At 40.2% G+C, this 27,721-nt stretch overlaps 5 protein-coding genes across 6 annotated transcripts; 4 read left to right on the top strand and 1 right to left on the bottom strand.

Moving 5' to 3' along the window:
• Positions 1-1,496: 1,496 nt before the first annotated feature.
• On the bottom strand, positions 1,497-10,444 carry trim46a (tripartite motif containing 46a). Its single transcript, XM_026185494.2, has 12 exons — positions 9,860-10,444; positions 8,835-9,093; positions 8,212-8,359; positions 7,231-7,429; positions 7,006-7,152; positions 6,818-6,913; positions 6,169-6,422; positions 5,960-6,081; positions 5,533-5,862; positions 4,657-4,886; positions 4,473-4,540; positions 1,497-3,222 (listed from the first exon to the last, which is right to left on the bottom strand). Exons 1-12 carry the CDS (start codon positions 9,917-9,919, stop codon positions 2,775-2,777), a joined length of 2,361 nt encoding a protein of 786 aa, XP_026041279.1. The 5' UTR covers positions 9,920-10,444; the 3' UTR covers positions 1,497-2,774.
• Positions 10,445-10,570: 126 nt separating this feature from the next.
• Positions 10,571-13,436, top strand: tmem107l (transmembrane protein 107 like). 2 transcript variants are annotated; one of them, XM_026185498.2, is made up of 5 exons: positions 10,571-10,968; positions 12,081-12,148; positions 12,226-12,326; positions 12,650-12,746; positions 13,043-13,436. In XM_026185498.2, the coding sequence occupies exons 1-5, from the start codon at positions 10,882-10,884 to the stop codon at positions 13,110-13,112; spliced, it is 423 nt and encodes a 140-aa protein (XP_026041283.1). In that variant the 5' UTR covers positions 10,571-10,881; the 3' UTR covers positions 13,113-13,436. The 2 variants fall into 2 exon arrangements, with proteins under 2 accessions (XP_026041283.1, XP_026041284.1); XM_026185499.2 differs by lacking the exon at positions 12,650-12,746 and adding an exon at positions 12,819-12,915 and having other exon boundaries at positions 10,588-10,968.
• Positions 13,437-13,802: 366 nt separating this feature from the next.
• On the top strand, positions 13,803-16,840 carry krtcap2 (keratinocyte associated protein 2). The gene is made up of 5 exons (XM_026184571.2): positions 13,803-13,963; positions 14,428-14,582; positions 14,759-14,822; positions 16,123-16,189; positions 16,292-16,840. The coding sequence occupies exons 1-5, from the start codon at positions 13,960-13,962 to the stop codon at positions 16,410-16,412; spliced, it is 411 nt and encodes a 136-aa protein (XP_026040356.1). The 5' UTR covers positions 13,803-13,959; the 3' UTR covers positions 16,413-16,840.
• A 989-nt stretch (positions 16,841-17,829) lies between these two features.
• s100a10b (S100 calcium binding protein A10b) lies at positions 17,830-19,184 on the top strand. Its single transcript, XM_026184894.2, has 3 exons — positions 17,830-18,136; positions 18,612-18,766; positions 18,896-19,184. The coding sequence occupies exons 2-3, from the start codon at positions 18,629-18,631 to the stop codon at positions 19,046-19,048; spliced, it is 291 nt and encodes a 96-aa protein (XP_026040679.1). The 5' UTR covers positions 17,830-18,136; positions 18,612-18,628; the 3' UTR covers positions 19,049-19,184.
• A 5,981-nt stretch (positions 19,185-25,165) lies between these two features.
• s100w (S100 calcium binding protein W) lies at positions 25,166-26,361 on the top strand. The gene is made up of 3 exons (XM_026184987.2): positions 25,166-25,381; positions 25,682-25,833; positions 25,939-26,361. Exons 2-3 carry the CDS (start codon positions 25,690-25,692, stop codon positions 26,131-26,133), a joined length of 339 nt encoding a protein of 112 aa, XP_026040772.1. The 5' UTR covers positions 25,166-25,381; positions 25,682-25,689; the 3' UTR covers positions 26,134-26,361.
• The last annotated feature ends 1,360 nt before the right edge of the window (positions 26,362-27,721 follow it).

The raw sequence follows: 27,721 nt of genomic DNA on the forward strand, positions 1-27,721 counted from the left end.
AGTGTTAACATGCTATAATGCAAATGTTGAAATCTTTCTGCTGCTTTAAGTGTCAGATTTCCAAAGGTGTGTCTTGGCTGATTATATTTAAACCCTGTGGCACAAAACATCCACTTTATTCATTTAAGCAGCTCTGGCACACTTGCCCTTACACGCAATGGGGCATCACACGCTGAGAGGCGTTTTTTCCATGACATGCAAACAAATAGGGTTTGTTTTGGTAAGCCCTCTGAGACTACTGTTCTGCTGTCTGCAGTCAGTCAAAGTCTTTATTGTGTGCAGCAATTTAACCACTAGTTGTGTTTATGTTAATGTTGGGTATTGTATGAAAACATGTCAGTTGATGATGAAATGCTTTAATTTAAGGGAGTTCATTTTGGGGGGATTCAAATTTAAAAGACAAAATGTTAAGAAGCACTAAAGAAATTGTCATGCATATCTACTTGTGATTTCTTCAGTACAGAGAAACCTTTGTGTTCACATGTTGTGGTGCTCAAGGGCAGGGAAAAGAGATAATTTACTGATACATATACATATGTAATACTGTGAAAAACTCTTGAGCCACCCTTGATTTCTTCATATTTTGTTGAAGAAATCAAGGGTGGTTTGGGGCAATAGCTCCTCAGGCTGTAGAAAAGTCTTTTAAAGATTTTCTTTGGACATTGGCTGCTTTTCCACTTATTTGCAGTCCAGCCTGTGTACCTGAACAATATCAGATGATTTATTCTGTTTGTTTGTTTGATCACAAGTTATAGAACTTATGTCTACACACAGCAGACAATATAGAAAGTACCGATTTTAAATTAAGTCTTTGCTACGTAGCTAGTTGCAAAAACACTTCAGTTGTTCCCATTTCTTTAGCTGAATTTCTTTTAAGAAAAGAAAAAGGCAAAGACTCAGTTTTGGCAGGCATAAAATAGTATCTTTGTACCAACAGGGTTAAGTGCGAAGAGATGTTAGCTGAAAACCGTAAATATTTTGTATGCAGTGTGTTTTTTGGACAATTTGGATAAGTATAAGTAAGAAGTGGAAGGCCTAAAAACCATCTAGGTTAGATGAAAAGCATCTGAAAGTCATGTCCTGGGAGATGTATCTGGTCCTTTACTATTTATTGAAGTCTCATCAGAAATGGTTTCAGTGGAAGGGTGGCTGTTAAGAAGCAATTTACAAGGACGGGAAGGAAAGGCTGAGGTGTGCTATATTACACAAGAACTGAAACAGGTCTGATGGAGTCATGAATCCAAATATGAAATCTTTGGTTCCAGTTGATGTCAGTATGCACGGATGAGGTCAGGGGAGCGGTGTATACGGTACTCGGTAAAACAAAGTGGAGGCTGTGTCATGGTTTTGGCTTCATTTCAGCCAGTGGCTGTTAGAATTACACAACGTCTGTTTTTACTGTATTCTTTCCATGTACATTTGCAGATGTTTCAATAGACTGTTGCACCCATTTCCCATTTTCCAAGAAAAATAAAAATAAACGAGGGATACCTGAAGACTTTTTCACAGTACTATATTTATTGTTTTCTCTTGACTTGATAGAAACATTCCGCCAGCAAGGCAAAGTCTAAATCAGGAGGACTCTGATTTCTGAGATGCTACAGTCTCGAGTCATTCAAGTGCTGTGCTGGAACATATGTACGGGGTATAGACGAGTTATTCAAGACAGGACAGGACAGGATACACACACATACATACCACAGAAAGGGTGAAAGTTACAGCCAGAGCTCCCACACCCACACATACCCACAAAAAAAATCATATCAAAATACAGTCAGAGCCTGTCATTTTGAAAATACTACAGTGTAAACTCTTTGCATTTAAATGATACATAACAGGAAATAAGTAACTTAGCTAATATTGTAGGTTTCAAAAGGTACAGGGAGGAAAAGTGAACTATAAAGTGTACTTCAGTTTGTCTCCTCAGTAATCCACTTCATTTACCTGATCATTAACACTTATGTGTAAATCACTCAAACACCATAAACACAAGACACAAACAGGCCATGAACATTTCCAACTTTTCAAAATGTGACACATTGAAATGTATTCACATGGTTATGTCAACCAGCATAACGAGAACAGTATTCCTTCAGAAGGTTTCTTTGATTTGTGTTATAATCACACACACAAAAAAATGTAGGCAACTGTGAGCATGTTTACGCAGCCAAAAAGCCACACGATTCTTTTGAAATGCAAAACAGTGACTATATAAAACCAAAACTGAAGCTTTTTATTCAACTACGGAAGAAAATTCACATTCTCTAATTTTGTTTTATATTCACATTGCTGGCGCTACGTAAAAATTTAAGATAAAAAAAATTAGGCATACAGTACATCTGAGTTATTTTCACAAGGTGACAGTCAGTTATCTGCATATACGCAAGTTATGAATCTTAGTTACACCTGCATGCAGCTTATGCTATCCAATTATTCTGGGAAAAAATTAGCCAAAAGTAAAGGGAGAGCAGATTTTTTTTTTTTGCGTTGCACACAGATTATTGAGGAGACCCTGTGAACAAAATTCTGCATAGTCTAAAACCACTTTGGCTACAGTGTCCTTAGTTGTAGCATTCCAAAGTAATTTTTTAATAAGAAAAAAAAAGAGCCAAAAGAGAAATGTGATCAATTCAGGCCAAGTGCAACTGTAAAAGAACATCAGATATTTATATTGATCACACTGAAGGGAAAACTAGAACTGTATTTAGCAGTCACAGTTCAGCCAGAGAGCATTTTCTGCCTGGGATCATTTCACAGACTCATCTCTGAGCTGTTTATTTACTTAGATTCGTTGCTCTTGTTTGGATGGTTACTCTCCGAGGTGGTGGCTCCTCAATGCTCCGGTTGGCCACGAGGTCCTGCAGCTGCAGGGCTCCGCCGCCGATGAAGCAAAATGCCGGACACACCGGAGCGGAGCAATCCACGTGTCCCTCCCATAGGATACGCAAAGAGTGGGCATCGTAGAAGGTGACTCGTCCTTTGTCGCAATCCAGACACACTCCTAGCCGAGGTGGCAAAGGAGCAGTGTGAGGGTGAGACATGCTACTGTGGCTGCTACTGTGGGAGTGCATTGCTCCATGGCTCTGGCTGTCACCCTGGCTCTGAGTTTGACTGTGTCCTTGAGGAAGCAGGATTTTGCCCATGCCCATAGTGAGGAAGCAGAATGGAGGGGAGTCCTGGCCATCTTCAGCCCCACTGTCATGGCCGCTGTCTGGGTCGCAGCTGGGAGGAAGAGGAGGTAAGAGCAAAACTTAGAGTAGACCTGATTCAGTTTCTTCTACTTAAAATGCTGTTTCCAGCAGTGGCCAACAGTAGTAATGTTATTCATGTGTTTACAAGCTATTATGTTGCCCCCAAGTGGTTAGAAATATATTTAATTTACTGGCATGGCTCCTATCCATCTGAATAAGAGGCATGTTACTGAATGGCAAATGAACTGGCTCTTATTTAGTGCTTTTAAAGTTACTTGAGTACATGTCTCATTCACCATTTCATAAAAACAGTCATTTCCATGTCTAAGTTATTTCAGTATGTTGCCCAAGGATACTGTAGCATGCACACTGAGCAGCCAGAGACTGAACCAACAAGTTTCTGATAATAGAAACTAATAGATGGCCGGCTCTACTACCTCAGCCACAACCAGCAAGCAGCTCAAAATATAGGTGACAGGACACTCCTATTTCTATCATGGATCTTAATGTCATGGTAATTTGAGGCTTTTAATGATTTTTCCAGCATTGAATAACTATACATACATGTACATACATGTTTAATGACTTCACATAACAAGAGTTGTGTGCATAAGTTTGAATGGGGAAGACCCAAACTGTCAAACTCAGATGAGAGGATATTGGTTAGCATGTTTGGGAACAACTCAGGAACCACAGAGGCTCGAGTCTGGTATGAACTGGAAACTGCTGGAACAGCAGCATCACTGTCCACGGCAAAAAAATAGTTTTACATCACCATGGAGGGTGCCAACTGAGAAAGACACCCCTGCTCCATAATCAACACCTTTAAACTCAATAGAAATTTGCAGCTGGCCACATTGACAAGCCTCCTGAGGAAAACTGTCAAGCATGGTGGCAGCATCATGCTCTGGGGCTTTTTTGCTAGCAGTGGTACTGGAATAATGCACAAAGTTAATGAGATAATGACGGACAGGGACTACCTCCAAATTCTTCAACTTCACCTCAAATCAACAGCTTTATGGTTTAAATTTGGACACAGCTTTGTGCTCCAACAGCAAAGTAATCCCAAACATACATCTAAACTGGTTGTGGAATTCAAAAAGCAGGCTAATATTAAGCTTTTAGAACGGCCTTCCCAAAGCCCTGACCTCAACACTATGCTTAAAAGCTGGGTACATGCCAGGAAACCAATCAGTTTAAATAAACTCAAACACAACCCTGACAAGGACAAGCAGAAGACGATGTATGTATGGATAGTTGAAAAGGGTAAGGTTTAGTTACCGAGGGCTGGCCATGTCCTGAGGGAGATGGAACCACTCTTGTAGCTTAGCCTCCTGCCCAACTCCTATCTGCAAATGAGAGGAGCAAAAAGAAAGAAGCTTTGGTCACATCCATTGTGAGTCTGCATGTAAAAGATTTTTTAAAAAGCTTCCTTCACAACATGATCGACAACACTTTCTCTTACCTTTACCAGGTAGGAACTAGGCTCTACAGAGCATGCCCAGTAGTGTTTGCCTTGAGTGACAGCCAAGTCTGCCACCAGTAAGTCAGAGGTCAAGTGGCAAGATGTTAGTGTGCGATCGGCAGCCTGCAGAAGGGAGAGGCCTGGCACACTGCGGGCGTAGGTTTGGCCTTTACCCAGTGCCAACCGGTCTGCATGCAAGCCCCAGCGAGAGTCTAGAGAAAAACTCAAGACTGGTAGGAAGGATAAAGAAGGAGAGAGATGACAAGAAAGGAAAGGAATCAGAAAGAAGGAAAGGTTAGATCCTGCAGCTCAGGCATAGAAAATGAAAAAGGGGCTAAGAGGAGCATGAGACAAACACATAAAGAACAAATGAAAAGAAAACTTTGTTTTCAAGATGAATAGTAAGAAACGGCTTTACAACAAAAACATGAAAAACAATAAAGGTAAAGAGTAAAATTTGATTTGTACATATACCTTTTCAAATATGTTTATAATGACAAATACTTTTGAATTTAATATTATTTAGAATAATACCAAAAAGGAACAATGGACAAAATGTACGAACACAAATGATTTTGGAAAGTGCAGAAAAACAGACCTGTGGCATATAAGACAGAAGCAGATTTAGTATGACTGGGATGGCACTGGAATGCAGAGCAAATAAAGGAAGGCTTTTGCAGAAACTAAAACAATGGGAATGGAGGAAATCAAGGGATGGAGAGAAAAGAAACAAAGATTAGTCAATTGGCTGAAAATGAGTACTGGCAATATGAATACTGGGGGGAAAAAACAGCTTTTGTTAATCTTAGAATTTAATTAAAAGAGTGGCGAGATGAAGACTTTTTGTACTGAAACAACTGTGTGTACACATCCTACCAGGTGCCGGTGGAGTGTGGAGGTAAACCTCTTCGCTGTACTCTCCAAAGCCAGCCTTGTTGCACCCTCTCACTCTCAGCACATACACGCTGTCCATCTGCAGTCGAGCGACCACAGCACTAGTACCCTTCACTTCATCGATGCGCAGCCAAGCTGTGGCCGAATTAGGGGATCTGATGCCACCCCACGTGGCCGCAGCTCCTCCTGCTCGCCTCTGGTATTCAACAGAAAAGTGCCATGCTGGAACTGAGTCCTGAGGGAGCCGCCAGCATAAAAAAAGCTGGTCGTAAGCTAACGTCTTCTGAGTGTCAATGACTGGAGCCAGTGGAGCTGTGGAGAAAAATTGCAACGATACGGAGATTAAACTATTCATTTTTAACTCTTTAACATACCATGTATTGCAGGAACAAAGAAGCTGACAACCCACCTTGTATAAAGTCCAAATTGTTTATGATCTTAATCTCTTTGGATGCATCCAGGTGAAAGTGTCTGAAGGAGGGCTCGGCAGCAAGAGAGAAACACTGGAGATTTTCTATAGCCTTCACCAGCCTGGAGAAATAAGATAATAAAAGGAATTTAAGAAAATTCAAATAAAGGTAACAAATCGAACTGAATGAAAACGGCTGAATCTCTTACCTGTTGTGTGTTATTCTCGCAGCCTGCACAAAGCAGGGTGCATCCGTCTCTTTCAGCAGCTCTTGAGTGTAGGCCATTAGACCGGCCTGCTCCAGCAGGCCTTGCTTCTCAAAGACCTGAGAGGACAGGGCCTCCTCCTTTCTGCTGCGGGATCCCTCCAAGGCCAAGGTCAAAGATCCCTGGCGCTCAGCTACAGCCGCTCCCAGCTCATGGATACAGTGAGTCAAGTGCTGTAGAGCCACTGCACTGTTGGCCTGCAGAAAGAGAGAGGATGCAAAAACAGCTGGAAAAAATGAAGATTGGAGATACTGTTGCTATTCAGGGAAAAATCACGATGCTTTTAGAATGGCATTTACACATTGTGTTGCAATTGTAGTTAAAAGAAAGTGGTCAGTTAAACTGAAGTCCATTCATACTTTACTGAAGCATCACAGTTCCTCTAAATTCGGTGAAATAATTACATTTTTTTGCTGAGAAACTCAGGAGAAAGCTGCAGGTAAGATCTGGACAGTATTGATATCCCAATGACATATTTTCTGCTAAAAATGTAAAATGAACCCCCAAAATACTGCATTTGAAGCCCTAGCAAATACTGTTGCACCTGTACAAAGATCAAAAGCTACTTTAACAAAGCAGAGGAGAAGCACACCTCCATGTGTTTGATGGCAGCCTCCAGTTGAGTGATCTGACTCTGTATTGTCTCCTGGTTTGCCAAAATGAAGTTGACTTCCTTGGTAATCTTGTCCTGGAAAACCAAATAGAAAGCTAACACTGCTATGCTGCAATCACCAGGGCTGTAGCACAGTAAAAACATATTACCACCACCCTCAAAATCACCTTGAGTGCCTGGTAGGCTTGTGCTATAGGCAAAACCTTGTGCCCATGATGGATACGGCGTAGCTTACAAAGTGGACACAGCAGCCTCTGGCAGGTACGGCAGTACCACTGCAGTCTCTCCTGCTCATGCTCTGTGCATGTTAAAACCTATAACACAAAGGTGGGTTAATGTACTGGAAGAGATGCAACTTTGTATCATGTGCGGAGATAAAAACAGAGACCAACCTTTGGCCTAAAGTTGTTGGTAGGTAGAATGTGTTCATGCTGAGCTCGAGGCGTTCCCCACGGGTGGTAGAGCTTGAAACACTCGTTGCAAAAGTTGGACTTGCAGTCAGCGCAGCCCTTGGTAGCCTCCAGAGACTGGGGAGGCTTACAGAAACTGCACGTGATGGCTACGCTGCCCAGACTTACTGTGTGCCTGTACCTAAAGGACAGACATGTGTACATGGAGATAAGGGCAAGGCTGTGATAATTCTGCAGCGGCAAAGAAAGAAAGCAACAAAAAAAATAAATGGGAATAATGAGCTCATCTGACTGTGGCCTGCTTTTTTCAGTAGTTAAGAAGGCAACTCTTCAACTGCCTGACCTGGATACATCACCAGCAGCTGCCTTGTTATTGCATCCTGCACAGTAAAACATGCACCGTCACACTTTCCCGACCAATTGCAGTGATTCTAGGGGAGGAAGCAGCGGCACCCAACAAACTGCTGCGTGTGAAAGTGTCTCTCCCTGTCTCACTGCTTCAGAAGCAGCTCCTCTCACTTTGATCTCCTTTGTTTGAGCTGATAAGGGGTGGGGGAATTAAAAAGCCAGAGGAGTGTTTCAGTCCAAATAAAAATTAACAGTTTAACCAATGCTGCACTGCATTTTTACAGCTGCCCCTGCACTTTGCTCTCAGCCTTGGATCAAGAGTAAAGGAAAAAGATCATTATTGCAACTCCTTCCAGCAAATGATTTCCTGTCTCATTTATAAAGCAGCACTGGCCTCACTCTTCATTCGCTGCCTTTACACATTGCCTGCATGACTGGTTAGAGTGCTTTTCCAAAACTATTACAGCTCTTATAATGCGACATTCCCACTGGATAAAATAAAGCCAGGTGACATGCATGGGGGAGCTAAAAGGTGTCTGCTCTTTCTCTGCCTGACCTGAGGTTGTGATGCTGCAGCACTTATATGATATTCATGGGGTTGGTGCATATACATACCTCTCCACAATGCGCTCCAGGGTGAGGTTGCGAAGGCAGTCTGTCAGGCCTTTCTCCCCGAGCTCTATATCCTGCTGACAGGAAGGACAGGGAAACAGCATGGGGGGATGGGTCTCCTTCCGCCGTCGCCCTGGGTATGTCCCACACACTGGGAGAGTGATGCAGGTGTGGGGATAAAAAGGAAAGAAACACAGACACAGAAGAATAAAAAGCAAGGTTTTTAGAGATAGTTTATGAGGAATTTAACAAAGGCGGACTAGTGAGAAAAGGAAGGAAGCAAAACTCTAATTTGCCTCCACATTTGTGCAGATCATCATGAAAAATAAACTTCTCGAGGAAAAACTATTTGCTTACATAGACACCTTGGCGACACACCTGCTCGGCAGATGCTTACTGCCTTTCGTGTCTCCTTGAGGTAAGGACTCTCGGACTCTATCTTCTTGCTCTACACACACTTAAATAAGTCATTAGATGAATCCATAAAGCTCTGGATGTGCGGCAGGATGCTGATGTGTCTGTTAAATCATCTATGACAGTCTGAGAGGACAGTGACATCATGCTACGTCAACATCATCCTTGTTCATTTGAATGCCAAACACACACACACAAACCATTTCCTTTACCTGTTCTAAGGACCCGCTCCAGGCGATCAGGCGTCCTGGGAGCAGGTCTGCGTGTCTGTCGTGGGGATCGGGTGTTGGGTGTGGAGGATGGTGAGTAAGGCTCTGGAGGGAGATCTGGAGGAGGATAGCCTCTTTGTACCAACACCTCAGCTGCACAAAGCAGACACACACTGTGCTGGCAGGGCAGGATGATGGGCTGCTTCACCATCTCATCACACACTGGGCAAAGCAGCTCCTGTTCCATGCTCTTCATGTTGGACTGGAGAGGAGGACGAAAGAGGCTGAAGACTAAATAACAGCTGAATCACTAGAATAAATAAGGAATCGGCTGCTCTATACATTCTGTGTCTTGTGATATAATGTATAGTCAATGTGTAGGAGGCTGGCATTGAATATACAGAGAGCAGAGAAGGCCAACGTGGATGAATAAATAGCTTTCCCCTGAATACTCATCTAGCTTTACCTGTACCCTGTAAAAAAACTTAGATGCACTTTACACAACTCAGAGAAGTACAAAGCAGTGAGATTTTTAAATCTGTAAAATGAAAATGCATTTTTCTGCTCATTCTGTCCACCAGCATCAGTTTTACTGGTTCTGGAGGCCCCTTTCTATTGCTGCAGCTACTTAAACGCAGCATCCCGTTTCTATGACAACGTGCATCTTCCCATCATGTGCATCACGAGTATTTTAACCTACTACTCGCCAACATATTTAATTGGTTTTAATGCTCAAACACTTATTTGATCTACTAGAACTTTTTGTTTACTTAATTAATGCATTTGTAGTCACAGTGGCCCCGTTTTACGTTTCCAGCCACAGTGCTAGAGCATTGCCATTTCTCGTTGATTCAAGATGCAAAAAAATACCTTCCAAAGGAAGAAATGCCACACATTCCTTCATCATCAGCGCACATATGTGCAATATGGAAAAGATCCACAGGTAAATGCACAGGTGGTAAACAGATCGCTTTTAAAAAGAGCACACATGGTTAAAAAATGGCTAATAAAATGAGCGTCACACTTACACTGATGCGAACCAGCGCGTCCATGATAGATGTAAAGGTTTGTAAGTCCGCTTCTGCCATACTCCTTCGATGCAAATGACTCTGCGATACAATAACGGATCGCCTTTTTTTTCGTCTGGAGAAAGGCTGAGCAGGGTTACCGTACCGAGGTATGGCAAGCCCGGGCCTCGACCTGATGTAGCCGTGCTAGAGGTGTGTTTTTTCCACACACGCCGATTCAGTGCCGTCTGTCTCAAAGCAACGAGTCCACTCCACGTAGCAATCAGATGGGAGGAGGGGGGGATTTGTACTGGTTTAGGCTACAGCTGCCACAGTCGCATTGCTCAAAGACCGATTAATACAATTAGAATGGAACTTGGCACTATTATATTCGAGCTAGATTTATTTTATTTTAATGTATGACAAACCTTCAAATAAAAATGTCCGATTACATATTAACATTTATACAATTACAGCATTTTATAGGGTTTTTCACGCATGGCATTCTGGATGTGTGTCTAAAACAGCTTAAAACAATTTGCAGTTCAGTTTTTCGAAATAAACCTCCAGCTCCTTGAACGTGCAGCTCCTCCGTAGTATTTATATGTTGATACATATGCTGGTGGCAGTTTTTCGTTTTGCCATTAGATGGCAATGTTTTGTTTTTTCAAGCACACACACACATACACGAGTTCTTAAATTGTTGTTCCATGTCCGGAACCTTTGTATGTTGCTTTTTCATGCGGTGGGTCAGTAATACTGGATGCACCCGTTCGCTGGTTGTTGTAGCAACCAGAGCATCCGCCTTTCGTGTAATAATCACAGCAAGGGGAAATCGGATGAATTAGTTCGTATTTTATATGGAATACGAGTTAAATGAGTGACATGGGCGGATGTGTTTATGCTGCAGTTATCTTATTTGTACTTTTTGCTATCTTATAGTAGCTACTAGGCGCATTTGAATTGCCGAAAAGCTGCATTTCCCGTCCAGCACTAATACCGTAGTTTTTCTGAATTGTTGTCTAGCTACACTTTATTCAAGCATGTCGTCGGTCAGTAGCCTTGTCCCCGCACGATTTCTCACCATCATAGCTCACCTCGTCATCGTGATCACAATCTTTTGGTCGAGGGTAAGTAAGCAAGCATGGCAAACATTTTTTTGTATTCTGTGATAACTTGTTGTAAATATCCATGAACACAATAAAGGGTGACGATAATCTGCAGATACTAGCACTGAAGCTCGACAGGAAAATTAAAAAACAAACAACAACAACAAAAACTAAAATAAATTTTAAAATGTCAACATGTGAGAGACCTCAGAGTTTACCACTTAAAAAGAAGAAGACATAATTCATTTCTCCCAATGCGCTAAAGAAGAAAGAAATTGCCAAGGTAGAAAGTAATTCAAATTCAGATTCAAATCTGGACTTACAAGATGTACGAAACAAAAAGAAAAATAAATGAATATGAATAATCTTTGTCAGGTGATGAAGTCAGGAAAAATAAATAAATAAAATAGAAATAAATAAATAAAAAACAAGAACTGGAGCAGCTGCATGGCATCAGGAAGCCAAAGATTTTGATGTCCACCAGAAACAATATGATAGAGTCCAAAAGAGAAACTGTGGTACTTATAACTCAAGGACTAGCATGAGGGTGATGTAGGACATGTATGAGGACAGTGAGACATGAGGTGTGTGTGGTAGGTGTGACAGGTTGAAGGTGAGGGTGTGATTACATTAGAGGTCTGCTCTGAGCCCCTTCTTGTATCCAGTGGTGATAAACAGGCTGGCCGATGAGATCAGGTATGAGTCTTCGTGGATTATGATGTATGCAGACAACATTGTGATATGTAGTTAGAGTAAGGATCAGGTGGAGAAGTGGAGCTATGATCCAGGGAGAAGAGGAACACACGTGTGTGAATAAGAGGTGGGCAGATGTAACAGTGATGCTGCAAGGGTGTAGCAGTCGAGGTGGATAAATTTAAATACCTGGGTTTAGGAATGAGTAGATGAGAGACGACTCAGGATTAGAGGTTTGGAGATAAAGTCAGAGAAGCGAGGCTGACAGGGTTTGGACATGTGCAGAGAAGAAATAGTGGATAAATTGGACAAAGGATGTTGAAAATGGAGCGAGTCAGGAGGAAGTTGTCCATCACAACAGAAGCATTGGAGTTGACACTGCTTCTTTTTCCTCATGTCTTAAGAAGTAATTACACCAATTTGTAACTTTTACTTTACAGGAAAATAATGTGAAAGCTTGTTTGCCTTTGGATTTCACACAGGAGCAGTATGACACTGAGGACAGACAGTAAGTAAATATTTTAAACACATTTGACACATTTGTGTACACATCTTCCAATCTATTATATGTATTCTCTTTTTCAGGTTGGTGGTGGCATTATCAGTGACTCTCGGTCTGTTTGCTATAGAGCTGGCTGGTTTCTTTTCAGGAGTGTCCATGTTCAACTGTAGCCAAAGCCTCCTTTGTATCCTTTTCACTCACATTTTACACTCTTATTTATCGTTTGTGTTTTGATTCCAAATGGTTACATTTATTACTTATTATGCATATATATTCCACATCCTCTGTTAGGACTGTTTGTGACTGGCTGTCCAAAAACATGCAAATACACCAAATAAATATAAAGCTTGCAGTTGTAACTGAGATGATATGTAACGCCAAGGCAAACAGATAGATGTATGGTAGTAACTGAGTAACAACTGCAATGATGTTAGTGTAAGAAAAGCAATAATTTCAAAAGTGCTTGTGATCAGTTACACTTCCATGACTATCTTTTACCTGGTATAGCAACAGGAGTCCATGCCAGTGCCTCAGTGGCTCTGCTTTTCTTTCTATTTGAGCAGTGGGAGTGTCACATCTACTGGTGGATCCTCGCCATCTGCAGGTTGGTGTATAAGCTTGCTCAATGTTGTTGTATTTTTCCAAAGTTCTTTTCCCTGACTCATGTTTCAACCAGCACTGGCTGCCCACTGCAGCGGATCAGTGTCTTTGTCTTTTTTTGTGTTTGAAAAGTGGGAATGCTGGACTTACTGGGTTATTTTTGCCACCTGCAGGTTGGTTTGTATGCATGTTGATGTGAATATTAGTATTTATGTCTCTAGTTCAAAGTGACATAGCCTCTTTTAAGCATTAGAAGCAGAAGTATAACCTACATTGGTGTCTCTCTGGCTCTTCCTTTAGTGTTCTACCGGCTTTAGTGGAGATTCTTCTGTTCATAGCCGTTTTTGGACTGAAGAAGAAGCCTTTATGAAGGAAAGTCCGGATGTACGATGGTACAAACCGAGATTGGATGTAGACATCTGTCAGTTTGTTAGCAGATATACTGTAGCTACAGAAAAAGAGTGGATACCAGACATATATCAGTACAAAACACCAACAGTAAGGAATGCATAAAACACACTTTTAAAATGTTTTTTAATCTATTTTTATATCATTTGAATAAAGTTGATGCAGCATACGTTTTTACCTTATGTCTATTTTTTGTATGTTGGAACTGGAGTGTTTTGTTTATATAGTGTGTTTGTAGTGTCAGTTACTCTGTAAAAGTAAATAAAGCTTGTAATTATTTTGTTGCTTTGGTTGTGTGTGTGTTCAAATTATTTCTTGTTCTAGTGCATCTACTGCAAAGTGTTTCTTGGTAAATACATTTAAGTTGTAATTTCTGTTGAAATAAATTGAAATTGAGTTAAATTATTTAATGCTAGCATAATTACACACTTGTTCTGAACTGTACCATGAAGTTCTACTTTTAGAAGTCCACAAAACATATAAACATAATGTATATAACGTACGTGTGTGTGTTTGTGTGTATTTAGACGATAGAAATGTAATTGTAATGCAAACACATAATTGTGTTTTATAAATGTTTCGATTTGAACTTTAGTGGAATCAAACAACCATTATTTGGATTTTTATTCTTTTATTGCTTTTTTTTTTCACCCGGAGAGCTCATGTGGCTCCTCCCACCGGTCCCACCTGACTTTAGAGCCGGGTAATCTGTTTTTTAGTTCCTAGAGCCGGGGCAGCTAGCTGGCTCGTCGAAGTTAAATTTAATTTACTGGTGCTTCGTCACGGAGACTATAATTAAGTATTACAGTATGGGTATGTATTGCATAATTATCAATAGACACATCGTCAGCACAGACATAATGTGCAGATATCCTCAGTCTCAGTGTGCAGTATGTCTTATAGTCCTGTGTAGCTAATGTTAAATGTAAACCACGCTAACACAGATTTCTTTCTTACAGTCTAGCAATGCCAGCATTACTGTAAAGTACCAGAAAAGTTTTTATGTGCTGAGCATTTAGGAAATTATATTAGAGGGGTGTTTTGGTGCAGATGTGAGTTGATTAGCACAGAGCTAACAGCTATACGTGGGAAACGTTATGCGTGAACACTGACGTGGCGTTAAGTTCCAAGGCGTATGACTGCCCAATTCAAACGAGATATGACATTTAAAACCATCGTTTACTTTCGGTTGCATTACAGTTCTATACTAGATAACTCTTTAGCCTCAGATAGCCTCAGGTTTTGTCCAGATGACAGTTTATCTCTGTTGTTTGTAGCGGTGAACACCGGAACCTCCCTGGTGCTATCCAGTCTGCTCTCTGTGCTGGTATTCGCGGGGATGCAGATGTTCAGTAAGCAGCTGGCATCCACCGAGTGGCTCACCATCCTGGGAGGTTTTCTGGGCTCAGTCCTCTTCATCTGCTCCCTGACTGTATCCTTTAAGTGACATGTAGAGTTGAATTGCTTTGCCAATGTTGTTAATCAGTAAACTGCACAGTTCTTTTGGAAATCGGTATTTATTGAACAACTTTCAGACTTTTATTATATATTCTCCATAAAAATGTATAGATGTCACTGAGGAGAGTCGCACCTTAACTTTGGCTTCAGGCATTTAATAATCTGGAAAATTTGGTTTTCGGAAAGGGATTCCAGGCCAAGATATTCCCTGAGAGTAAGTGATGATGGCCCATGCAGTGGCCTTTTTCTTGTTCACATGGTGTTTAATATTTCTGCTGAGTTAACTGTTAGCTCAGCTTTACCTGAAACATCAGAATTGTTTATACCAAACTCTAGCCTAAATAATAGGTGGAAATCTTGGTTGAGGTAAAGGTCAGAGGTTAGAGAAGCCAGGTAACCCAGATCGCTGGTTTAAGTCCCTGTTCAGGTGAAGTGATCTTCTCTAAGATGTTTGATTTTGTACACAAACCTTGCAAAAAATAATCAAGAAGCAAAAGCCTGACTAAATTAACAATAATAAAGCTAAATTGTTCCTCTCAATATATAGCCGCTGTATGCTGGTTTCTGCAGGCTGAAGGCCAGCGGTCACTACAGGAATCAACATCTGCAAAGTAATTTAGTGTAACACAGTTTACATGCAGTTACAGTGGTTTGCTTCTGATTGCCACAGCAAAACCTGTTCAGGGTTTTTGTGCCTGTTAAAATGCTAATTATAAATACTGTTCCAATCAATGTCAGTAACACAGTTATTACAGTAAAAATAAGCTGAAACATTCACCGAAAATGCAACGTCTTCACTAAATGTCTCACTGTCGAGTTCATGTGCAAATATAAGAATCTCCTCAGAAGAAAATGTAAAGTGCTTATTTGATAAGGAGCATTTTTTTAATGTTGTTAGGTAGTCCTAAAATAAATTAAAACATTAAAAAAATCATTTTAATTATATTAAACATCTTGCTGATGTTAAATCTACCACGTCAGGTAAACCAGAACAACAAAACATTTGAGCTAATGGAGAGAATAAAAGTTAGATAAAGGTTGACTCAGACAACGAATTTAGGGTGCTGCTGCTGATGATGATGATGATGATGATGATGATGATGATGATGATGATGATGATTAGTAGTAGTAGCATTTATAAGCGGCAGCTGGTTTCTGTGTGTGCTTTAGTTAGCCAAGGTAAATAAAACACAGCACTGCTACTAGACTTGAGGTAAGCTCCTGCACTACCTCTGTGCAGGAGGGCTCTAGGCTTCCCACACACACACACACACACACACACACACACACACACACACACACACACACACACACACACACACAAACAAATCTTTTGACTGGTTAGGCAAGATGCTAGTTTCAATGAGCTGAGTCTACCCTCTGGTCCAGATTTGCGTATCATCATGACAGCCAATGCAAATTTAAAAGAACATTCTAACATTATTACCTCGATGCACATCTGTAGGCTCATATTAATGCTCATCACTTATATGATTTACTGTGTCATCTTGCAGTTCTGTTGTGTCTGTGCCTTTCACTGTTTGCCTCTGGCCTGGTACACCGTGTCTGTGTCACTACTTGGTAAGTGACTCCTCTGCAGAACACGTTTACCCAAAGCATCTAGAAAGCACTTCTAAATGTATTTGATTATTAAAATACTTCTCTTTCTTTTTTCCTGTTCAGCCTCATCTTTTCCCTCTTTGCCCTGTACTACATCAACAAAGTGTCTGCTGCCCTCTACCAAGCAGCTGTTCCTGTAGTAACACCAGCCAAAGCTGGCAGCAAGAGCAAAAGGAAGAACTAAAGAGCCCACTGGATCACAGTTGTATCACACTTCAACCAGTCATTATTCCCCAGGTGCTGGTGGTCATTGCTACACAGCTGAATGCACAGTTTTGTCACAATGATCCTTTGTTATTAGGCTTTTTTTAGGTATATAAAATTTGGTTTGGGGTTATTATTTTAAGTCATCATTTCATTGAGTACAAGCCTGTAGTAGTTAATCTGGTCCTTTGTTTGTGTATTTTTTATTTTATTTTACAGTTCTCTTAAATTTGAATCACAAAGAAATGGTAGATATAAGGCCAAACGTGTTTTACGTTCCATCCCTTTCTAATCAGTGCTCTTTTTAAAAAGGTTGCAAAGAGATTCTTTCCTCCTGTGTATTCAGTTTTCTTCTGTTTTGTTTTTTCAAATCCATTTTTGTAATTAAACTTTCTGAAAGACTTTCAATGTGTTGTGCTTCCTTCTACCTTTGCTCAGTTTGTAATCTGCAGTCTAGCTGTGTGGGGATGTAATAAAATCATGCAGTGGCATATGTGTAAATATTCCTTGTGCAGCCATTCCCATAGTCAAGAGTGCTGCAGCCCACTTATTTTTCTGTTATATACTGAAATATGCATTTAAAGAGGACAGCAGTGGTGTAAAGGTTAGCAAAAGTACTGGTGGCTCTAGTGGTAACACAAGAGTTTAAAGTTTTATTAGTTTTCACTTTTCTCTCAGCTAAATTTGTGTCTGTGTTTCAATTAGTTGCCAGATTGGGTTTGATGATTTTGTTTGAGTTTTCCACTTTTAGGAAACATTTCGTTTTTATTAGCATCAGTAGGAAAGTTAATGGGGTTTTTTTATGTTTATATCGATGAGATATATGCTAAGAGAGTAATTTTACAAGTTCAGCACAGAGAATTTAAGGACAACACTTCTTCAAGGTATTTGATGCGGACACGGAGAGAGCCTTGACTGAATAAATCATGCAACAGTTTGTCTTCATGCTTCTTCGACCAATGTAGTAACAGTTTTCTTTCAGCTTTGCAAGTAAACAATATTGTTTAAGATTTCATTTTTCTGTTGATCATTTAAAAATTTTCATTCAGTTTTAAGTTTTACTTCAGTTTTCAGTTAACCATAACAGTCTTCAGGCCGTTCACTCCTCATCTCCTTGGAGAACAGGAGAGAGTGAAATCACAGAGGAGCTGTTGAGCAAGTTTTAAAGGAACTGCCAAGTGACAGTGAAGGGTCAGTTTGAACAGGCTGCTCCTGCAGTGCTGCTGAAAGCGGTATCTGGGAATAAACTCGCAGTGGAGATTGTCCATTGTCCACAGCCTCACACTCCCTTCCCCCGGCTCGCCTTGTTTCGGGAGAGCATCCTGCTGCTGTCATGTATCCAGGTGTGCCGACTGTTACAGGTAAAGAAGACGGCCCAGTGCAGACTTGCTCAGTCTTAGCAGGTCCCATCATGCATGCGTTATTCTGCTTTGTGCCATCTTTTGTTTTACTTGCATGATGAAACACAAACAGTGTAGATTTTTGTGAGGTAGCATCGTCATGTCAATGCCTTCTACGTCTTGCAGTAACTGTGGGGAAAAGGGACAGTGTTCCTTTATTTGCTCTCCCTGCCTCTCTGTATCCCTCCTCCCTCCCATCACTTGGGCGTTGCCTAGATGACTATAAAGTGTTGAATAAACTTTCAGTCAGCCCACGTCTAACTCCACTTAAGCTCTGCCACAGTTTCTGCATCCTCGTGATCCGGTAAGGCTATTAAAACTTATTTAAAAAGTTAGAAAGTTGTTTGTTTTTTCCTTTTTCCATTGAATGTTACGTTGGGTGGGCTGAGGTGCTGTTGGTGCATTACGTAGGGTTTTCCTCCTTTGCTATGCCAGGAATGGGTGTCTCCAAAAACGTTAGGCCTATTTCTCTCTAGTCTATCTTTACTGTGTGTCTGCGGGCCTAGTTTTTTCTTTTTCTGAAACTGATAAAGAGAGGGGAGGTAGAACCCATATACGGATTTTGGGTTTGGGGCCAGAAGGTGATTTGTGCCAGAAGAATTTGCTTTGAGTGCCAGTAAAAACCAACACCCACATCCTCTTCAAACAATGTGCTGTAACCTAATGCTTGGCTGCATTTTTCACTCATTTTTCTCCAGTGTGAATGTAACAAGCCAACAGTAAAAGTAAAAAAAAAACCCTGTTATATTTATGTCCATTCCTGCCTTTTGTCCTTTCAGCACTCATTTCTGCAACCATGACTGACTTGGAGAAATCCATGGATTCCATGATAACCGTGTTCAACAAGTATGCCCATGATGGCAAACACGGAAAGGCCTTAACCAAGAAAGAACTAAGAAAACTAATTGAGGCTGAGCTTCCCAACTTTCTGAAAGTAAGGATCTTTCTTGCTATCATACCTGATCTCTATCCTCAGTGTGAATCATTGTCCATATTTAAGTTAAAAATGTTATTGCTCATGCGCTTTGCACCCTGAACTTGTCTCTTGTTACATCTGTTTCAGACCCAGAAGAATGCCAACTCCGTGGACCATATCATGAAGGATCTGGACCAGAACAAAGATGATGTCTTGGACTTTGAAGAATTTATGCCATTCATCGCCGGCCTCACAATGGCCTGTGAAAAATATTGCTCCATGTCTGCTAAAAAGAAGTGAAAGAACTGATGTGCAAATACACTGTAAGAGAAAATAATGCTTGTCTTTTTTTTCTTTCTTTTTTTGTAACAGATAAAGTTGATTGTGTTGCACAACTGTGTGCCGGATTTACAAGTAAAAACTGCTTTTGACAAAATTTCCCCGACTGTGTGTCTGGCTACTTTGTTGTAAATTTTATTCAAAAACATTGGGTATGCTAGAGTTTTAGTTACTATCTGATAGCTGACTTCTGCAACACATTTAAAACTAGAAGCTGGATTTGAAAGTAGTGAGAGTATTCATGAATTAATATCTAATGTGCATCATTTCACTTCTCATCGAAAGTTCAACTGAGGCAGCAGTTTCTACACAGCGTGAGGGGGTAACTGCTTCGATACGGGAACGTGTCAGGATCAGATGTTTGTGCTAAAAAGCCTGAAGTGTGGTGCAGCACACATGCCTGTGAGGCGTGAGCTCATGATTTATTTAGGGTGGGTCAAATAAGTAACATTTTTGGAGATGGTGGAGTTTCGCTCACAGAACTCCTCCAGATGAGATACAAACTGCACTTTTTGAACTTGGTGCAGATCCATCTGGTAAACATTAACTACTTGGCTCATTACAAGTTTGGAATTCCACCTTTAAACTGACTGAACTCCAGTTCAGTAAAAATACAAATATATTGTGCACACAGGCATACACACTAAGTGAACGTTAACATGCTCATTACACTGTGAAGGATCTCTCTTACTGCAAACATATCAGACCACCCTTGGCCTTTGCAGTGTTTTCAGTCTGCCAACTACACACACATCAATATGTTCTGTGTGCTTCACAGTGTAATACAGTAATGCCCTTTTGAGAGTTCATTTTAAAATTATTTTATTTGTTTTGAAGTCCTTAAACAGTCTCGCCCTGCCCTATCTCTCTGGGCTGCTGCACTCGGACTCCCCTTCCCTAAATAATCTTGAGGAGATTGAGGTAAATAAAGTTAACTGAGAAATGTTAACTCCAGTGTATAACTCAGATTTATGCTCGTTCTTTTTTTCAGAAATCATTTGCACATCTTCTTTTTTGTTTGTTTGTTTGTTTGTTTGTTTTTTGCAAGGGGTTCTTCTTCTATTCTTGAACTTAAAAAAAAAAGACAGATCATGATTTTATATTAAATGAAGCCACCAAGGAATATAAAAAGAAGTCCAACTCTGGATTGTAAGGTGGCGAAAGATTTACCCTCAGGCCCCCCCTCGATTCATAGATGGTCTTTCCCTTTTCACATATCATTATGCAAACGTACTGTTTATAAGATTGGGGAAACCTGCAGTCAAGTTTCGCCACTCTTATAAACAACAGTCAGCCTTCGACTGAAGAAGTCACTTGGATGATTGACGAAATGTTTCTCCCTCTGAAAACGCTGCGTCCATATGAACAGAATCAAACTTTGGGGATTTACTTACCTGGATTCTTCATGCATCAAGAAGAGGATGGATGGGTGAAAAGTTTGGAAATCTGTGAGTAAAAGTGAATTTTAAAAAAACACACACACTAAAATGGTCATGTGATTTGTTGTAATGCTATGATACAAGATGTAACTCTTTCCATATCAAGACATTTTTTGTAGCCACACAGTGTCGAGTCCATGCTTTACTGAACTGAAATGAGTCAGGTGACTGCTGCATCCTGTTTGATTTATTGCTTTTGAAATCTGACACATTTTGGGATAAATAAAAAATGAAACGCACTGGAATTGACTGGTGGAAAGTTTTGATTTGACATATTTTGATTTGACCAGAAGATGGTGCTACAGTGTTTGGAATGAAGACAGGCAGCGATGCAGGCGACAGAGGATGTGCGTGTAACTTTTGGGCCGTGCATGGCTCCATTTAAACAGCAATGTTTAAACCAACCATAATGAATAAATACATTTACATTTAAGAAGTCCTGAAACACTGTGTAGTCTAAACTTCAGGACTGCCAGACAATGAAAAAAGAAGCAAGCCTCGAGGAAAACAGTGTTAAGCGACATCAATTTAATATACAAATTTTGGATTTTATATTTGATTTAATAAGTGTGCTTGGCCGATATATAAAAAAGGTTAATAACAGTGTTTCATGCATTTCATTGATGCATGCACTAAATAATAAATACAGTCACAGCACTGCTGCGTCAGTGTTTTGCTATTGCTTGCTCATCATGTTGGTAAAACAAAATTGGAACAATTTCAAATTCAGTTCTATCCCTACCTGCCGAAACATTCCTGAAAGCCAATTAGAGAGAGCTGGTTCACTCAGTGATTCTTCTCTTGGTTTTTCTATCCCTCTTTCCATCCTCAATTAAGAAGAAGCCCTGTTTTCAGCTCTGAGTTGATGTATTAGGGCAGATGTAGTTGCATTCGGAGGATAGTGGATGTTTGGAAGTACATGGAGTTGAAAAGGAGCACACACGAGAACAGAAAAGGCATGAAAAAGATGAGATAAAACTATTCTTTTGCTCAGATCTGATCACTTTGCCCCATTGAACCCTTAATAACCTCTTTACCTTTGGCTGTAGATGCTGTAAGTGGGAAGAATGACTATATGAAAAAAAGTCTAACCTTTAAAACTCAGGAAGTTACTAGAAGCAAAGATGGATCAGAGTTATACCTGGATTGACCCAAGGAGGTCTGGTACTGCTGCTCTTTGTCAATACAACTGGATTTAACTGACTAGATTAAACTGATGACTGAAAAAAAATTGCTTTGAACTGATAGCTATGCACACGCTTTATCAGGTCTCTGTCCATGTTTTTTCATTAATGGAAAATAGACTCTTTCTTATTTAGCACTTTATGCAACATGCCTCATGAGAGCAACCTGGAGTTAATATCTTGCCCAAGGGTATTTGGCATGCAGTCTGGAGCAGCCAGGAATTGAACCACCAACCTTCAATTTGGTGTGAGCAGTGATCACCTGCTCTACCTCTACTTGAGCTACATAAAAGATGAAAAAAATATCTGAGAAGAAAGATGACTATGATCAGTTACAGTGGGGGATGTACAGCATACATCATTAAGAATGATTTTTTTTTCACATGTAAACTAAATGAAGTGTTTTCTTGTGTTTTACCTTTACGGTAATCTAAAAGTAAAATATAAACTTGAAGTAGAAAAAAATGACATAAGGCAATAATACACAATTGCTCCTCTTGCTATTGTGTATTGAGGTAAAGCGAAAGACCTGTAACAGTTATATAAGAACTAGTGTTGAAAAAGAGATAAACATGATTCACATAATGCAGCTGCTTAAGGTTTAAACTATCTATTGCAGAAAAAAATGTGATGATTAGAAGGTTGAGTGATGAGCTGTGACACTTTGATGTGCATGTACATTATTTGCTAGTGTTGACACATAACACCAAACCAGAATGCAGAGGAACCTGTCCCTCACACCAATTATTTTGGGGAAAACTCTAACACACTTTTTTTTGTTTCAAGCTCCAATTAATTCCAATGTTGTTGCAAGTTCTAGCAAACGTGGCTTGTTGCTTTTCTGGACAGTACACACTCTACTAACAGAAAGCATTTTCACTCCAACCATCAGCTCGTAATGTTACTCACTAACTTAAATAAGTTATTTACATAACTATATAGACTGTTCGCTGTGGCCATTAAAAAAGTGGTCATACGGATCCTGTTTGGTTAACGATCCTTAAAATATTTCTTACTGGTTGTCAGATGCCTTTTATTCAAGACTGGTGTTGCTCTTACAGATGATTAATTGATGGAGTGCTGATGAGATGGCCATGCATCTCGTCTTTGTAGAGGACTTCTGGAGCTCTGCTAGAGAGAGCTTTGTGTTCCTGGTCACCCCAGTGGCAAAGGCTTCTCTCAATCACTAATTCCTTTTGAACAGCAAACTACAGTGCTGTGCAAAACTCTTGATTTTTCAATCATTTTCAGTCCAATACTTGTACCTGAGCATTTTCACACCATTGTTTCCTGTTTGTATGTTTGTTAAGTCCCTTAACATTGACCGTTGAATCATTCAAGCATAAAAAAAACTAACCAGTGTTGTGTCTACACATAACAGAACACAAGAACAAAATCTAAATTATTGGAATCAAGGACAAAAGAAGACATGACAGGCCTAAAAAAAGAGTTCATGAATGTATGAGAAGGTCATGTTCTTAAGAAACGGGAAAAAAATCTTGCAAAGAACTGACACAGGAGCCAAGAAAAATACACCTGGACCATGAGTTGAGACATCTATTGTTCACTGAAGCCTCATCAGAAATGGTCTAAGTAGAGGGGCAGGTGTCAAGGAGCCTTTATTAAAAAAGGGAAACGGGAAAAGAAGACCGAGGTGTGCCAAATTACACAGGCACTGGACTGAAAATCAGCAGCAACAAGTCTTATAGAGTGGTTAATTGAAATTGAAGTTTTTGGTTCAAATTGCCGTCACATATGTATGGAGGAGGTCAGGAGAGAGGTGCAACAGTGAGTGTTTACAGCCATATACAAAACATGGTAGAGGCTATGGAACACTCAAAGTGCCAACATCACCATTGTTGAAGCAGTGTGGGATCCTCCTGACAGAGAACACAACAAAAGGCAGCCAAGATCCAAAGAAGAGCTTTGAATGTCCTTTAAGAAGCCTGGAGAAATATTCCTGAAGACTACTTACAGACATTACAAGCTCTGAAGCTCAATAAAATTTCTCCCTTTTTGCTTTGTACACTATAATCCCATGTATGTTTGCAAGTTTCAATAAATTGCTGCACCTAGTTTACATTTTCCTAGGAAAGTATTTTTTAAAATGAGGGGTGGCTCAAACCTTTGCACAATACTTTAAGAGTTCTGCAGGTCAGAATCACTGAGGCCAGTGTGTTTTCTGAAAAAAGCATTAGAAATGATTTAATGCCTTTGCTGTAATCATTTTAACTGCAGGGGTCTATAAAGAGTATCTGCACCTTCTGGCTTGGTTATTGAAAAAAGGTCTGCATCCTATTTCTCTTTTACTCGCTGACATAGTTTCACTTTATCATTTTGGGTCATTAAATGTGGACTGATGTGAAAATGCAGATTTTTTTATATTAAATCTATAAAAAAAAAATCACAAAAAAACCAAAACGAAGCAGTCTGAATGTTACACAAAGGGTATTTTATACAGCCACCATTAAAACATTAACTCCCATCACAGTATGGTTAAACAAACATGAAAAAAAGAATTTAAAGTTATGTATATTTAATAAGAAACTTTCAAAAGAAACAGAGTCTTCATGCTCATGGTACGAATTCACCACCGAAAAGGTTCACGGCCTCTGTAGCAGTGAAACCGTAATGCATATGCCTGCCAGCAGAGTGTGGAAAGATAAAGTTTTTTTTGTAATTAACACCACATGATACTTCATCTCCATTCTCTTTTCCTCCCCTGCGACGGGAAACTGATAGTATTCAATAAGTGAAAGTAATATGACCTAAGTGAAGAGAGTGAACTGACCTATAAAGGCGACTTGGCAGGGGGGCAAGAGAGAAGAAGAAAATGCTGCCTTTCTGATGCCTTGGAACAGAGGAGTGGAAAATGAAGAGTGAGTTACATAACGCATGGACTGAGGTGACTTTCATGAGGAACAAACATGTTCAAGCACACAGGGAAGCCGTTCACTCTGACATAAATCTGAGTTTTAACTGCAGCTGCTTTTATTTAGTCTGAATAAGTAGTGAGAGTATTAAAGTAGGACGATCACAGACACCTTTAGTGAGACTGAGCAGTGTGAAGCATTGGTTTTATGGTCACGTCACTGCACTTATTTGCAAAGCTTCCTGAACGTGGTAAAAAAAAAGAAAGAAAAAAACTAAATACATGCCTTTGAGCGTAGGCCATTAGCAACCACACACACACACATCCAGTGTGGAGATTGCACCAACTGACTGTAACTTTCCATTTAGTCTGGCTTTCTATTTTTTTTCCAGAGGGTCAGCTCCAGCCGAGCTGCTTTTTGGTGAAAATATTCCTGCTTTACTCGTTTTAATTTGTGTACCAGATCTGCACATAACACTAATGTAAGGACAACGAGTCCAGCTACTTTTTCTGCACATAAACATTAATGTCCTCCTTATTTTACAGCACTGTGTAGCAGAGACAGATCCGGTACAGCTCTAATGGGTGGAGTCAGGCACATGTCAGGAGCATGAATCACTGCTGGTTTGTGTTTGTGTGGTTGCCTACATGCCATCGTGTATGTTTGTGTGCATGTGTGAGTCATACAGTGTGTGGGTGTACCCTTTAAGAGGAGGCTTTCCCTCTCAGTTTGACAACAGTCTCTCCTAGGACCAAGCTGGTGACACAGACGCGATCTCTCTTCACCTAGGGCTCTAAGGTGAGTAGTGATGGGAAGCGGGGTGTGAGGGGAGCGAGTTTTGAGGAAGGAAATAAAAGGAAATGGTTGCATTCGGTCTAGATACAGAGCGTTATTCTTGAATGATACAACGAAAAAGACAGATTGAAGAAGCACCGTTAAGGTTGATCTAATATGGGAAAAGTATTCGCTACAACTTTAATAAGTAGCTCTGAGGATTTTTTTTAACGGTGACACAGTTGACGTTTCTTCCATTTGTGTGTGCAAACATTAAACTTATACTGCATGCAGTTTTTAATGCCATTCTGTTTTTACGTGTAGGTTCAACCATGGCACGGCTCGACCAGGTCATTCCAAACATTGTGGATATATTTATGCAGTATGCTGATGATGGTGAAGGCAAAAAATGCCAGCTAAACAAAGAAGAGCTCCAGAAAATGTTGGAGGAACAAATTCAAAGCCCCGATCTGAAGGTAAACAACTGAACTTCATTTGTATGAGACATCTATTAATAGAGGAATACAAAGCTTTTCTGTTCATGAGCTTCATTGTGTTAACTGTATGAATGTATTCTACAGGATCAAATTAATGCAGGTGATATTGAGGAAGCCATGCAGTTGCTGGACAAAAACCATGATGGCGAGGTCAACTTCCGTGAATTTTGCCGGTGTATTTGTGTCCTTGCCAAATGCTACTACCAGAAAAAGAGAGGCAGGGGTGGGAAGAGAGGCAAGGGGAAAGATGACAAAGACGAGTGCGATCAAGAAGACTGAGGCAGCTACAAATATTAATGTTCATTTTGTAGCGTTATGTTTAAAAACGTCTGGTGCATGTGATGGATACAGTACATGTATATCTGCAGGCTACTGGGTTTTGACCATTGAGCTTTCTCTGTGTTTAAGTGTGCATAATTTCCAGATTTGTCATCATCATCTGTATAAACTTGATTTCAAAAACATTCCATCGCATACTGAAAATAAATAAAACCTATTAAGTCTAAACTGGCCTTATTCATCTATGCATGCAATTACCTCATGTGTTGTGTCTGGGTGTTCAGTGTCATTGCAGGAAAGCATTGGCTCATCACACTTTAAACAGATATCCCTCACTTTGTTCTTCAGTCACATGTCACTGTCAGTCCTCCTACAGAGGATGTCTTATTAATTCAGAGTTAAAGCTTCATCTAATATATAATTTCTATGCTATAAATGAGGGAAATGAAAATGTTTGTCTGTATTCTTCTTTTTTTATGTATTTGTTTCAAAACAGCTGTATTAAACCATGAATGTGTCATGACATCAGACATTGCGAAGAATGATCAGAATTTAAATCCCAAATTTTTACCTTCATCTTGATGAACAAAATTTCTTAGTACTAGTATTTACTATAAACAGAGAAAGTGAAATTGGGGGGGCTATTTTTATGCTATTTCTCAATAGATTAATCCGTAAAGTATTTGACAGAGCTGCATCTCTTTTACCCTGTCATACATTAAGTTAAGTTACAAGTCTGAAAAGCTCTCGTGAGAAAGCTGCACAGTGAAAACAGGTTAAGCAGGACTCCTGTGTTCAAAAGCCTCACCCAATATAACTGACAACAGGAGTGGGATATCAAACGTCCACGGTAAGCAGAAATATTTTAGTCACTGAAATAAAGTTTATTTAATCTATCCATTCCCCCTGTTTGCTGCCAGGTGGAGCAAGTGTACTGCATATGTTTGATAGATACAAGCATCCACCACCACTTTTAGTCATGCAAGCAACATCAAAGTTAAAACATGCATTAATTTCTGGATCAATTTAAGCCTCTAGATATCGAATACTTAACATACCCATGGATTATCCAGTTTACTGTATAAGTGATCCCAGACACCTGACTGTAACTGCTGCATAACTATAAGTTGTGTAAGGAAAAACATCCCTAATTCAAAACATTTCTGAAATAAAATCAGGGTGAGATACAAATGGTAAATGGCCTGCATTTGTATAGCGCTTTTCTAGTCCCTAAGGACCCCAAAGCGCTTCACACTACATTCAGTCATTCACCCATTCACACACAGGCGATGGCAAGCTACATTGTAGCCACAGCTGCCCTGGGGCGCACTGACAGAGGCGAGGCTGCCAGACACTGGCGCCACCGGGCCCTCTGACCACCACCAGTAGGCAAACATGGGGTTAGTATCTTGCCCAAGGATATTTGGCATGCAGCCAGGAGGCAGCCTGGGATCGAACCACCGACTTTCTGATTAGTGGCTGACCTGCTCTGCCACCTGAGCTACAGCCACCCCTACAAAGACATAAGCTCTGAGAGTCTGCAATAATTTGTTGAATTTATGTTTCAGAGCAGTGGGGTTGTTTTTTT

Source organism: Astatotilapia calliptera, chromosome 11 (genome assembly GCF_964374335.1).
Source record: "Astatotilapia calliptera chromosome 11, fAstCal68.1, whole genome shotgun sequence".
Taxonomy (NCBI): Eukaryota; Metazoa; Chordata; class Actinopteri; order Cichliformes; family Cichlidae; genus Astatotilapia; species Astatotilapia calliptera.

Coding starts and splice junctions, on each gene's coding strand:
- trim46a (XM_026185494.2), bottom strand. CDS start 9,919: ATGGCAGAAGCGGACTTACAAACCTTTACATCTATCATGGACGCGCTG. Junction 6,914..7,005: donor AAGCCTACCAGGCACTCAAG/GTGATTTTGAGG, acceptor TTGGTTTTCCAG/GACAAGATTACCAAGGAAGT. Junction 6,423..6,817: donor CTGCCATCAAACACATGGAG/GTGTGCTTCTCC, acceptor CTCTTTCTGCAG/GCCAACAGTGCAGTGGCTCT.
- s100a10b (XM_026184894.2), top strand. CDS start 18,629: ATGACTGACTTGGAGAAATCCATGGATTCCATGATAACCGTGTTCAAC. Junction 18,767..18,895: donor AGCTTCCCAACTTTCTGAAA/GTAAGGATCTTT, acceptor CATCTGTTTCAG/ACCCAGAAGAATGCCAACTC.
- tmem107l (XM_026185498.2), top strand. CDS start 10,882: ATGTCGTCGGTCAGTAGCCTTGTCCCCGCACGATTTCTCACCATCATA. Junction 10,969..12,080: donor TCACAATCTTTTGGTCGAGG/GTAAGTAAGCAA, acceptor TTTACTTTACAG/GAAAATAATGTGAAAGCTTG. Junction 12,327..12,649: donor CTGTAGCCAAAGCCTCCTTT/GTATCCTTTTCA, acceptor TACCTGGTATAG/CAACAGGAGTCCATGCCAGT.
- s100w (XM_026184987.2), top strand. CDS start 25,690: ATGGCACGGCTCGACCAGGTCATTCCAAACATTGTGGATATATTTATG. Junction 25,834..25,938: donor TTCAAAGCCCCGATCTGAAG/GTAAACAACTGA, acceptor TGTATTCTACAG/GATCAAATTAATGCAGGTGA.
- krtcap2 (XM_026184571.2), top strand. Junction 14,823..16,122: donor GGCCAAGATATTCCCTGAGA/GTAAGTGATGAT, acceptor GTCATCTTGCAG/TTCTGTTGTGTCTGTGCCTT. Junction 16,190..16,291: donor CGTGTCTGTGTCACTACTTG/GTAAGTGACTCC, acceptor TTTCCTGTTCAG/CCTCATCTTTTCCCTCTTTG.